The sequence below is a fragment of the Hypomesus nipponensis genome, chromosome 19, assembly GCF_054491055.1.
Source record: "Hypomesus nipponensis isolate SF chromosome 19, ASM5449105v1, whole genome shotgun sequence".
NCBI lineage: Eukaryota > Metazoa > Chordata > Actinopteri > Osmeriformes > Osmeridae > Hypomesus > Hypomesus nipponensis.
In genome coordinates, this window is record NC_140379.1 from 12,048,777 (window position 1) to 12,062,392 (window position 13,616).

The window sequence follows — 13,616 nt, forward strand, 5'->3', positions numbered from 1 at the left end:
GAACAGTTACCCCAAAAAACAAGACATGTATGAGTTGAAAACATAAGAAAACAACTAGCCAGAGAAAGCACCTACTCATGTCTCCTTCATTGTTTTAATGAACACAAAACTAAAATTGACTACAATACTTTCCTTGAGTTCCACAACTAGGGCATAGAAGCCAAGTTTAACTTTTAATTGAATTCCTCTAATGGGCTCTGCAATGTGGAACAAAAGCCACAGTTCATGGAAGAGTATGCATTGCATCATATTGTGAGTCCTGCAGAGATAATAAATAACTGTCAGTGACAGTTACTTTCAAATTATAAAGCAAAAGCTGTAGCTCTCTCCTAAAATGCTTGATCAGTTGCAGTTTAACCACAGGTTCCTTGGCGATCAAAGTCTCCTAATCTCAACCTGAAAGTTGGCTCATACTTTCGTCTTGTTCTGATCCGGCCGTGGGTCCTCTGACGGGGGAGATTAGGAGACAAAGCTCTCACGAGGCCCTGGCACGCGCCTGAGGGAGAGACTGTTGCTTCAAGATCAGCTAAGGAGGCTTACCGGCCTCTGAAAGGAGAAAAAGCCCTAACCCAACCCTAACCAACTTGAATTGTTATGTTGGTACACTGATTGGAGATGTGGACCAAAATGGGTTAATTAAAGATGATTTGTTAAATTAGAAATCAACTGATCTGTCAATTGAGAAGCACACTGTCTTCTATCAGTGCTTTAACATGATTTTCATTACTCGTGGTTCTGAAATCTGTACTAGTACAACTTAGCTTTGCTTTCTACAGAGATTATGTACTGTTGTTACCACAACTGCTTGCTTACCAACCTCATGGTATTGGTTGTGTTGAGCTGGGATGACACTTAGTCTTTACTTTTTCCTCTGAATGGTGATGCAGACTTTATAATATAAACTTTCACAATACAGCACTGTGTAACTGTCACACCCTGATCCGTTTCTTGGTTTGTCTCCATCCCTCACCAGGTGTTCCCTATTGTCATCAGTATTCAACCTCTGTTCTCTGTTCTGTCAGTTATCAGATTGTCTTGTGCTTCACAGTCGTTTCCAGCATTCCTGATCAGTTTTCTTGTTCCTAGTATCTTCTATGTTCACAGTTTTGATCACTGCCCGTTTAGTCTCCTGACCACGGACCTGGCCCCAGTGTACCTCTGCCATTCGGCCCCGATATGACCTCCGACCGACCAACGAGTGTGCCTGCCTCAGTGTACCTCTGCCTTGCTACTCTGTTGCCAACCCTTGCTTACCCTGGACTGCACGATTGCTTTGTGAACAAATAAACTGTTCTACAGCAAACTACCCCGCTTCCTGTCGGCATTTGGGTCCACTATCCTGCCTTGTGTCAGTAACACAAAATAAAAGGGACATAGTTTGTAGTGTGTATATTTCCAATTATCAAATCTGATGGAAAGGCAGAGTGGTATTTTACTACCTTGCTCCCAAGCTGGTTCTCAAGGTCTTGATGTTCAACACGTCACAGGTGGTCTGAGTTCTCTTCCTCTGTAGTCCGGTTTTTTGAAGTATTTTCGAGGGGGCTCCTTACAGATGTATCATCTTAATACTGAATGGCATGCCTTATCTGGCTGACATTCTTGGAGCTCAGCAACTACTGTATGTTTCTGAATAATTATGCAAGCTAAAGAGAAGTGTAGAAAACTGGCACAAGGATGCAACATAAGAAGACAGTTTCCATATTAAATAAAATGTGTGACCATGCGGTAGGTGCAGTCAGTAGATATGTAACAGAAATTCAAATCTTATGCAGTGTGTGTGTCTGTCAATATGCATTATATGTAGGTGGTAAAGCCTATACTTCTGAATTGTACAGACTGAATGTTGCTTCACTAAAAATTGCTTTCCCTTCTTGTGCGAGAACAATGTTTTAATTCATTCAATATGAATTTTAATTATGCAATTATACAGACATTACCCTAAATGCTGATATTATTAATAAAATACAACCTTAGCAAGATTCTCAAACCACCTTTTCTTTATGCTTTTCTTTGACTGTAAGTGGGTTCCCATTACCTTTCAATAAACAATAAATAGAAATACAGGGTGAAGAGAATGAAAGAACAAAAAATAAAATGGTACACTCATCCTCAATTTGGAGTTGCACAATTCACCAACTAGAGTGATATTGTACCTTAATATTGTTTGCTGCTCCAAGGATGTTTTTGCTCACATAACCGAACAAAACCTGTTTGCTTACAAAACTTATATGGTTTAGCATTATCCCTTAAAAAGGGTGCTGAAAGTTGATTCGATCATAGTCTAAGCTTGGTATTTTGTACAGTTTAGATGGTGAAAAAAAAGATTTTATTTGAACAAACTCCTAAATTAAATACTATGATAAGATTGAACAATGCATGCTTTAGGGGGCGATGTTGTCCTCTGTCCAGCTTCAGTGGTGTTGATTGTAAACCGAGAAGGCCCTCTCGTGACCATAATGAGTAGTGATGGATGTTTGGCTGCAGTGACTACAATCAAACATGAGGGGGTGCTGTGCCGTCATGGGAAACTTGTTATTGACCAGCGCAAGGAAATGACATGATGTTTTTAGGAGCTAGCAGCAATAGGTGCATTCGACTTCATGCAGCCCTCCCGACTTGAAGCAGCCAATGGCATTCTCAGCTTCAAGGCAGCCGACTGCAGCCGGCTGTCGGCGCGGCCGGCGATGCATGAAGTCGAACTCACCTAGAGTCTCAAGGTTTCATCTACATGTTCTGCACACGGGTCAAAGAAAGGTATCAGTGTGGTTCAATTACAAAAAACAAGTGGAAGTTACAACATTCGATTTATCCACGCATCAAAACAAAACACACATATTGGTATTTGTTGCAGAGTAAATGTATCTAGCACAAAACAGATTTTCATATAAACACAGTTCAGATAGTTACATTATTTATGAAGAAACATAATGGATGGCTACACATTGGAAATGAATTGTAGGGACTTACATTAGACTTAACACAAAACCTCAGCAACAGTCAATGGTTGCCCATAGTGCAATCAAATCTGAGTGTGGTGTGTCTTGTTTCTGTTAGGCTATCACCACAAAACAAGGAAGTAATAATAAGCTCCATAAAAAGCAACAATACAAGACATATCAATTTAACTCTTACAAATAGCATGACAGCTTTAGCTTTTCATCTGGAGAATAATTTGTCATGTGGTATGACCACAACAACAGTGTTTAACGTGATCTAGAACACTCAGCATGCAGAATCTCTGATATGCACAGTATCATATATACAATTGTTGTTAAACATCTCAAACACCAGTCTTTTGTTACTCAATATATCCACACATTTGTCCATGTGGGCACTGTGACTCTATTTTGAGTGTTCTGGACTCAGTTCTTGAACATGTCGCACAGTAGCTTCTCCATTGGGGTGTTGCCAATGGTACGGTGGAAGAACAGAAGCTCGATACGCTCTGAGTTGACGAAGCGAAGAGAGGGAAGGAGGAGAAGAAGTTTCCCAAACCTAAAAATAAAAAGTAGGGTAGTTAGAGACATGACATTCACAAATCATGTTTATTAAATCTCCTGTTAAGTAAGAAGTGTTTGTACCTGGCTGGTTGACTTGAGTAGTGTGAGCGGATGTGTTGTCCCAGCATCACCTGAGATTGGTCTTGAAGGTTTTCCACCTGCTCTGGATCTTTTAGACCGCGAGTTTCTGTTACAACAACAGAAAAACAAGGTCAGTACCTTTAGTCAAAGAAAATGTTTGGCAAACATGAAATCTGAATGAAATTAATCATTTCTCCCAGGTACAATTTCAACTGGACTGGAAATAATGGTCTATTCACATAGCATAGGAACACCGCAGAACAGTGATAAGATAACAACATAAGTTTTAGCATTGTAAATGAATGTCAGCATCACCCTCAACAATATCTTCCAATCACTTGAGTCCCCTCATATCATGTCTAACCCACCTGGCTTAAAGAGAACAATGGCCTTGAGGCAGGCAAACTCAGTAGGGTCGACAGCAAGGGCCTTGAAGCGGCTGAAGACTTCCTGGAGAAGCCGAAGGTCCAGGCTGGTGTAGCTGGTTTTGCTCTGCATCGTGGGGGACAGGTCAGGAAGTGAGAGCAGTGGGCAGCTGTCCAGGGGCAGGGACCACTGGATGGCACAGAGAAGGAAGAGCTCACTCCACGCCTCCTCCAGGAGGATTACCTGGGAGGATGAAGAAGGGGTCAGAGATGAAGGCTCCGGATAGGGATGTCTTAGCTAGTGTGTACTACAAAATGTGAATTGTGTCTCTCTAGAAAACTCGATCAATGTTGGAGCCACAATGTGTCACTCTTATTTTATTACATGACTAAAGAAAGGAGTTTGTGTATTGTTTATACAATAACTTCTAACAAAGCAAGAAAATACACGTGTCCACCAAATCAAGTGCAAGGGAAATTCGAAGGGGAATTCAATCTTACCTGGTCTCTGAAGGGTAGGTTGGAAAAGACTGGCAAGTTCTTGGCCCATTTCACAGACATAAAGAGCAGACGGGCTGAGGTCTCATACACGTTCTCATTGCTGGAGGGGTACAATGCCATGTGGTACTCTGAAGACGCTCTCTCTGGCTCATTGCTCGTCACATCAATATTTTCGTCAACTACAATACAAGTGATGGGATTTTGAGACACAAATAGACTTTGGGCATATTCATACAGCTTTTTGTTCTAATAGGTTGTATCAGTAAGATTAATAAATATCTCCTTTATCAATATTTCCATATAGATTAAGACAAAGTCAATCTCTTTCATTGAATGGGAGCTGGTGGAGAAATACTGTATCAAATGTTAAATGTACTTTCTTTACAATAATTAGTCTTAAACCCCTGGTTCTGGAGTGCCACAGTAAGTTCTCCTTTCACTACAAGCTGTTAGTCTCACCATCCTCAGGCTCCAGCTTTGCGCAGGTCTCGGCAGTCATGAGGCTGGCCATGAAGCGATGGTTGTTCTGGGGGCTGATACAGCGCTGCGGGGGGGCAGAGGAGCTGATGGACATGGAGGAGGTGATGTGGGGCCGCGTGATGACTGAGCAGGTGGAGGAAGAGGAGGAGGAAGAGGAGGAGCTGGGCTCCCGTGTGGTGGCCAGGTGCTCCTTATCTGTGTCTACATCAATGGAGTCCAGACGCACCTGGGCCGTGCTGCGAGGCTGTCGCTCGTTCTGGACAGCTGGGGGAGGAGCCGAGGGAGGATGAAATGAAAAGGAGCCAGGCGGAGGGGGTGGAGGTGGGGAGGGGCGGACGGTGGTGTAGGTGGGGAGGGGCGGAGGGTGGTCGAGGTGGGAAGGGGCGGAGGGTGGTGGAGGTGGGGAGGGGTGTGTTAGCTTCTCATCATGTAAATTGTTTGGAAACATGTTTGACTGAGTTGTACTCACTCACCATCTTTGTTCATGCCTGCCTGTAAGCATTTCTTCAACCTGCAGGCTTGGCACTGGTTGCGATGGGCCTTGTCCACAGGGCACATCCCCGTACCAGCCTGACACCTGTTGAAAAATACAAACATTATTTAATAAAGCCATAATGCATACAAAAACTAAATGTATGTGATAAACACATTTATACATCAAAAGCCTTTTATGTAAACGTTTTTAAACTATGATCAATTATAATACAGTAATTATATAATGTATTTTTCATATTATTGAATCTTTAAATGGTCAATTACAAAATTGGCTAAGGATAATTTAATAGTGAGTACTACATGTCCATACCTATATATGAGTCTTCGTCTTACACTGCGCTTGAAGAAACCACTGCAGCCATTGCAGGCGTATATACCGTAATGTTTGCCACTGCTGGTGTCCCCACACACTTTACAAAGCAGAGCAGGGCTGAGAGCTTTGCCTGGGGCAGGACTCTTGGCTGGAATTTGACAGAGACAGACAGGACAGTTTTGTTAGTATTATTATTTGTGCTAGGGGTAAAGCAAGGCTTATTCATTTGAAATGCTAAAAGTATATGTTAAATACTTTTTTTCTACATTTCTTCATGTCTCATATTTATTTTAAATTCACAAAAAATACAGAATATTAGCATTCATAATTAAAGATTAATAATTACTAATCTCTTTTACGTTGTCACAGAAACTTGTCAAATTCATTGTAATACCATGGCTAAACAGAAAACATAAAAAAATTTTTGATTGTATGATTGTTTAACTTATTTTATATTAAAGGTAATGGTGCATTGCCGGCATTATCAAAAATCAAAATTATAATTGAAAAAATATGACCATGTGTTCCTTAAGAAAAAAAGATCTGAACAGCCCAGAAAGCAGCACATGGTACTTGTGGATCCTAACCAGAGACCAAGTGTCTTTCTTACCTCCCCTGCTGTCTTCCGTTCCACTGCTCCCTGTGGATTCACTGGGAGAGGAGGAGGGGAGCATGGAGATTTTCGACAGGTGATCCTCCATCATGTTTACAAGATGTCCAATAGGACTTCTGTGTTGGTCACTGAAAAAAGAAACTCCTCTGTGCTAGAACAAAATAGTATCCCAAGGTTTCGTTGACTATGACAATCTTCTTTAGGAGATGCTGTCCTACAAATGTCTGATGCTTGCTTTCCTGGTACTCAGTGATGAGACGCTTCACAGACTCCTCCAAAAGTTTTGAAACGTCCCAAAATGAGCAAATGGTTCTGGCAGCCCTCTGGCTGTGACTCCTTCACTCAGACGGGACAGATGGTTGACCTGGTCCCTTCTTCCCTGAGCACACCTCCCCTGTTCCAAGGATGTCCCTGTCGGGGTGCCTCTCCCACGTCTCTCTCTGATGTGGACGGAGATGTTAACAGGCTACTCGTGGTCTTCCCTTCTGCTTTCCTCCACAATGGCAGATTAGCGTGTTCTGTTCCTCTGTCCTGTCACTTGGCTGTGGCGGTCAGTGTCTGTGGATCCTCCTTCGTGGCGGGTCCTCAAAAGGGAGGCCGTGGGGGTAGGATTAGCCCAAAGCGCTGTGTAAGCAGCACGCTTGTTTGTCATCCTCTTAATCTTTACTGTTCATCTACTGGATCAATCAGTCACATTGCCAGGACTTAAAAGCTGATGGTGGCCATCGAACAAGGTCTTCATAAAGAGTAAAATATTTGAATTCTGTGCTGGGGCCAACTTACAGGCAAGAGGCTGTAACTTTAGACCTGTCCCAATCCGACTGTCCCTCTCATTCTCTCTCTCTTTCTCTCACCCTTTCGTCTGTACATGACAGCAGCCATCAGTCAATAGGCCTCTTCGATGTCTGCATTTAAAGAGATGATTACACAGGATACACATTATTATGTTTACCGACCCCTTCAATTTGCATTGCCCTTTTTTTTCTTCTGGCTTCCAAATTCCATCTCAATTTCTTCCCGTATATTTGATCTATGTGATTGTCCCTCTGTTCAAAATGACTCCCAGTATTTGCCTCTCCCACTTACCTCTTTCCTTTTTTAGATCATCCCCTTTTCAATGACTGCACAAGGAAAGTGGTGGCTGACAGAATAATGATGCTTTGGTTTGGTCAAATTTTGTTCATTCATGAGGGATCCTATGAATTATTAAGTGTTCAGAATCACTGTACTTAAATCATTACAGCACCATTTACATAAGCACATAAAGAGGACATTCAACAAGGACTACAAGAGTCATGCCACTCAGAAGCAAGGTACAAGCAAGGTTTGCCAAAAGCCTGCCCATTAGACCCTAGTTAGGAAATCCATCATATTGCATATTGCCTCAAAACGTACAGTATATGTTCCTTTCTAGAGCACACAAGACAAATGTAATGTTCTAATTTGAGTAAAAAGTACAGTGACTTGAAAATAGCACAAGCTATCATACTGCTTGTAACACAAAGCCTGCGTTTTGGCGCCTTCACAACTTTCTGTTGATTTCATCATTTGTTTGTTCCTTCATACAGTTGAGTGGCTTCTGTGAATGATCTTAATCTGAAGAGGACGCGCTCAACAATATGTCCCGCTTGAAGTTTCTGTATTTTCTGTTACATGGCACAAAAAGTGGCATCAGTCTTTGGCATCTGTTTAAATAATAACCCTTTTTTTGTTTTTCTGTTTGTGTCGTTTTTCTGTAACTGAAAGAGGAAAGAACTGCAACATCACATAATAACCCAGATTCCATGTTATTTGTCATTAAAAAGATTGATCAGAAATATGTTAAGGATCGAATATCTTTGCACACAACTTTTCATTATCCCTATACTACTTATATGCTCACTAAAAAAGTCAGCTCATCAGTTTATGCTGTAAATGTATTAGTGCTTGGAGAGCATATTAAATGTGAATGTCTGCAACCAAGGTCTCAAGCAAAGGTGCAAAAAAAGTGAGTCACACTGCAAAATATTTACTGGTTGCTTCTGTTCCATAGGATAGGATAGGAGAAAAAAAACAATTAGCCCAAAAGATTAACAGTGTGGTCCTGGTGGTTTCTTCAACCATATGGTGGCTGCTCTCTGCATCCTTGCCAGACTTTGTGCTGACCTTTGCAAGATTTTATCATGATTAGTTTACTCTGGCTGTTTTCTTTGATTTATCTAATTAAAGACTTATGTGATAAGTCATTGAGGACTGTGGCAAGGCTGTCGCACAAGTCATATTTGTTGTCTATTTGGCTGTTGCTTGTCTGGAATTACTTGAGAACTGAGTCCAATCTATTCACATCAGTCCCCCATAGCTAACATTAGGAGTTTCTGAATTGTTTTAATTGTTTTCATTAAGAAGTATTCTTGGTCCCATGGTAAATGTGAGTAGTGGTCCTAATTTATGACAGTAATACTTGATTCAAAATGCTGTCTTTAAAGTACTTGGTATTGATATATAAAATGTACTCACAAATAATTAAAAACATTCCACAGCTATATAAACACATATGCATGAAAGAGCATTTAATGCAAGTCAGTTTTCTCAAAAGCCACAATATGAACCTTTCAACACGACTTCATAGCATACTTTTAGCCTGTACTGCAAAATAAAATTGAATAGCCCTGCTTAAAAAGGATAATGATCCTTAACAGTGTGATGGCATAAATTTGTACAAAATATCATGCAATCAAAGCAATATCTAATCTGACAATCAACAGGTATGCTTTTTATTAAGGTATATGTCGAAATCTACAAGTCTACAAGATTAATAATACAAGATTAATAAACGTTATGACATTGCATTTCAGTGTACAATGTCTACAATTTATGAAAGTAAAAAAAAACATTACCTTTTAATAATGTTAGATGTTTAACATTTATTTATACAGCATATATTGATAATTCATTCTGAAATCATTAATCAGCTATTCTTTTAGATCCACAACTGGCATAATGGGTGAGAACCCTAAACCCTGGCATTTGGAGTATGTAGGATCCAAATTTAGAAAATGAAACACACTGTACCTGTTGTTCACAAAATGACCACCTGTTCAGGCACAAGTTCAGGCACAAACAAAGCATTATGGTTTACATAACAAGCTCCTAGCAAGCAATGTATATGACACCAACACAAGTTTTAAGTGTAGACTTGCTTAGATGAGCAGGCCAGAGATTATGGCAAGACAAAGAGATTAGAATGGGAGCAACCTAATATTAGAATTCAAAGTATGATTAGAGCTCCTGTGTTATGTAATGATATTAATGACCGCCTATTAGATTTTGCATATATTGAGGACATGTCCTTAGTAACACCAAGTCTGACCATTTTTCTCTTACCCTACCTTATTACTACTATCTTTTTGCAGTTATGCTTCACTGTCTATTTTTTAAAATAATTGATTACAATGACAAATATTTTATCATTTTTAAATTCCTACAGACTGCTATACATTCACTTGTATTGATGGAGTTGGATGCCGTGTCACATATATTATTTTAATGCTTAATCAAATTCAACATCTCTGTTTCCATTTTATGGATTTGTATTCAATAAACAGTTTTTGAATTATGAATATATTGTATGCCATATGTAAAGTTATACCAATGAAGCAAGTGGTGTGGCAGACTCTTTGATTACGTCACATTTTGTAGTCTTTAAATTATAAATGGGATACAAAAGAATTCTGATTATCCTCAACCAGAAGGCTGCTAGATGTGATCTTCGGATCAAGAGCGGATCTTGAGGCACAGAGGAGGAGTTTGGGTCCCAAATCTGATATTGCAGGTGCTGACGGTGGCAGTGTGGCGGTTACAACTTTGGTGTGTGTGTTTATGTGTGTGTATTGTATGTTTGTGTGTTTTTTTCAATGTGTATGTGTGTGCAAGTTTGTTATATAACCAGGTGACAAAGCTGTCTGTGGGATCTGACCTGTAGAATTTGAGCCTCTTACCTGTACGTCAGGGGAAAGCTCCAGGATGTCAGATTCACAAGCACCACAAAGCTCAGGCCTCCCTTGCATTCAGCTTATGAGCAGATCTCAATAAAGATTTCGATTCCTTGGGTTAGGCCCTAGGATCTGGTTATGAAAATATGACCCTGGTACTCTGACTCCGCCTGATGTGGACCCACATGAACCTTGACCACCGTTATATCCACCGATATATTCTTGGGAAAGCAGTTTGGTCTTGAACCTTTATCAATTAAATTAAATTGAAATTAGTTTACCAATTACTGTAACTTGGCTTTGGCTTGCAGAAGTATAAGACATGATTATGAGTTTTAATCCTCACTTATATTACAAAAGTTAAAATTATGACAGCAAAATTGAATCATTGACCAAATTTCCACAATTAGATTACTTAATCGCTGGGACACAAAAAGGTTCAAGTAGAATTCTTCCTCCAGTACGAACCCGCTTCCACAGCAAGAGCTGACACCCTGTCCCGACCTAGATCTCTGACAGTAAACAGCTGCTTCCCAAAGCGACTTGGTGCTGCCATCAGCAGAAACAGCCTAGGAGGAGGAGAGCAGGTGAGATGGGGGTATAGATGCGTGGGGGAGGGGGTTCAGGGCTGAGGGAGATAAGTGTCAGATTGGACCTCCGTTGAGCCTTTTGACGGAGCTCATACCCCCTGTGCTTGTTTAGAAGATCCAACAGCACGTTAACAACTAGCTGTTACTGCTGCTCACACAGTATTGCGTTTAAGGGATTCAGACAATGGAAAAAGTATTACTGATAACTTGCATCTCTGCCAAGCCCATCCTAGGCCAAATATCAGCTTTTTCATTGTAGTTTAGCAAACAGTGAGCTTTAATTAAGGTCACTGCTTCAGTCAGAGGTATCAGATATTAGTTTGATTGATTCAAGTTCATTCATTCATTCAAAACATTAATGCTGAAATGCGTTTCTGAAAATAATGTTGTGGAGTATGGTAGAAAGCCTGAGGACCACACATTAGAAGTTACAAGACTTGATATTTAACTGTTGCTGAGTTCACACTGTCCTAAAAATCCATGATGAAAAAAAGCTTTAGTTGTACGAATGTTTTGGTAATACTCCCAGTAAAATTATAGAGTGATATTGATTATTTCAACAACAATGATGAGTCAAATATAGATTAGGACCATGGGATATTCATGGGATATACAATTGTTTTAACAAAATCTGAAAAATGAATTTAATTTATAAACTTACTACGGTAAGATTGCACAGAAAGATACCACAGACAGATGGCTATCACTGAAAGATGTAATTTACCTTAACCATCACCATCAAGGATGCGTTAAACTGCAGTTTGGAGCCCCTTTAAAATATGGATAAGAAAATTTGTTGTAGATGGGAATTACCTTATATTATATCCAAGCACATTGCACAAGCACAAGCACATTAGTTCTATTACAACTGGTTTATCCAACAGGTGGGTTTAAAAAGTAAAACAAATAGTTTAAACGGTAATAGTATGGCAATTATTAGTAACTGATCTAATTTGCAACTTTTTGTTGTTAATAATTGTTTGAATAATGGTGAGGTGTTTTCTTATAGGACGTTTGCAAACAAATGTATTTTTTTGTGGATAAATGTGCTTAGTTAAAACCAATTCAACCTGAAAAGGCAAAGTAGATAAGGGTTAGATGACGGGGGGTAGCAGGGACCTGGTGTGGGCGTGGGTCAAGCTAGCGGACAGCTGGGATTATCCAGAAGCCCACCATCTGCCACCATGAGCATAATTATCAAAATGAGAAAATCAATTGCTAGTAAATATCACAGGCATGTAAGCTCATTTCACCAAGTAAATTAAACATTAGTATGACTTAACTTAAAGACCATTTACTGCTGACAGAGGACTAGTGGGCTTATTGTGTGTTTGTGTGTGTGTTTATAAGGGTGTGTGTCAAGATAAATACATTTTATACTTAATATCACTTATCGGGGTCTGTTTACAATATATTCATTAACCCTAACCCTAACAGATATTGGATGGATATATGGATGGAGCGTAAAAATATTTTCAAGCAAAGACAACAAGTCTGTCTTGCGTCACACCAACTCAAAAACAAACACTATCATGAATGCACTCACAGATGTCCCACAGATGTCTTCGAATGAGTCACCCTAACAAAACCAAACACATTCCAGTAACAAAAGCTTACTGACAGTAATTCAACCAGATGCCATATTTGGCACAAGTTTGTCAAATTCATCATATTTCTACCTAATCATCCATATCAAGATTAAAACATTATCCTTGAAACAGTCAGTTTTGTAAACCCGCTTAGTGGTTAATCTGAGACAATGTTATTAATTATAGACCAATAATGTGCTTACGGTAAGGGGAAACTCAACTTTATGTCCTAAAATATGGTGTAATCCATTTATAAATGGTACTTAATGGGTAAATGGATTTGCGGCAAACAATATGGCTGCCCTTGGATGCAATAGCAATGGCTTGTGTAATTTTGCATGAACCGTGTTGCAAGCCAAGCCAGATCCAGGGATCTGGTCAGGTATTGTTCTCTTATCTATTGTGACGCTATGAAGGCGTTGGTGGTGGATTATGGAACAGTGGCACATGTCAGGGAGTGAGAGTGTGGTTTGGAGTGTGCCAGACAGACAGAGCCTTATGGGTCTTAGTCTATGACACATGGGACACACTTCATACATGGGTGATACTAAGCGGTAGGGAAAGATTTAAACTGACTGGGCCATACACACACCCTCAACTTTGTAACACGTGAAATGCTTCACTTGCAGATGGTGCAGCAACAGCTAATCGCCTTAAGAGATATGGATGTTAATTATTTGGGGACTGAGATTCTCTGATTCAAGTTGGTATATTTATTGAGTTAGAGTAAATAATCAAAAAGTTGACTTATCAAAATAAAATCAAGCTGTTGATTTACAATTATAATCTCACACAATTTGTAACAAAAAGACCATTCCAATCCACAAATATCCATTTTATGGCATGATTCAATTCAGTAATGTGAAGCAGCTTCATCGAATAAAAACAAAACCCACTTAGCTTCCAGGTGAATTAAGACGATTCTCTGGACATGTTCAAATATAGGATTTCTGCTTAGCTCATTCACCCGAAAGCTACCAGCAATGTTCTGGCATTCACACTCTCACATTGACTGGCACTGTATGCTCAGGCTAGATGAAAGTCAGCCATGTCATATAATCAGGACTGGAACCTGAGCTGTGCCTCCACAAGCCACTGTGGCCCCACTCATTATCTTA

General features: G+C 39.9%; 1 protein-coding gene across 1 annotated transcript; it reads right to left on the reverse strand.

The window, feature by feature from the left end:
• Positions 1 to 3,362: 3,362 nt before the first annotated feature.
• LOC146247060 (photoreceptor-specific nuclear receptor-like) lies at positions 3,363 to 6,439 on the reverse strand. Its single transcript, XM_084682612.1, has 8 exons — positions 6,346 to 6,439; positions 5,733 to 5,883; positions 5,401 to 5,504; positions 4,907 to 5,191; positions 4,448 to 4,626; positions 3,950 to 4,190; positions 3,582 to 3,687; positions 3,363 to 3,495 (listed from the first exon to the last, which is right to left on the reverse strand). The coding sequence occupies exons 1-8, from the start codon at positions 6,437 to 6,439 to the stop codon at positions 3,363 to 3,365; spliced, it is 1,293 nt and encodes a 430-aa protein (XP_084538738.1).
• Positions 6,440 to 13,616: the final 7,177 nt, after the last annotated feature.

Excerpts from the sequence above, each read along its gene's own strand:
- LOC146247060 (XM_084682612.1), bottom strand. The coding sequence starts at position 6,439 with ATGATGGAGGATCACCTGTCGAAAATCTCCATGCTCCCCTCCTCCTCT. Across the intron at positions 4,627-4,906 it reads AAAGCTGGAGCCTGAGGATG|TTGACGAAAATATTGATGTG; the intron begins GTGAGACTAACA and ends CTTGTATTGTAG. Across the intron at positions 4,191-4,447 it reads ACCTACCCTTCAGAGACCAG|GTAATCCTCCTGGAGGAGGC; the intron begins GTAAGATTGAAT and ends TCATCCTCCCAG.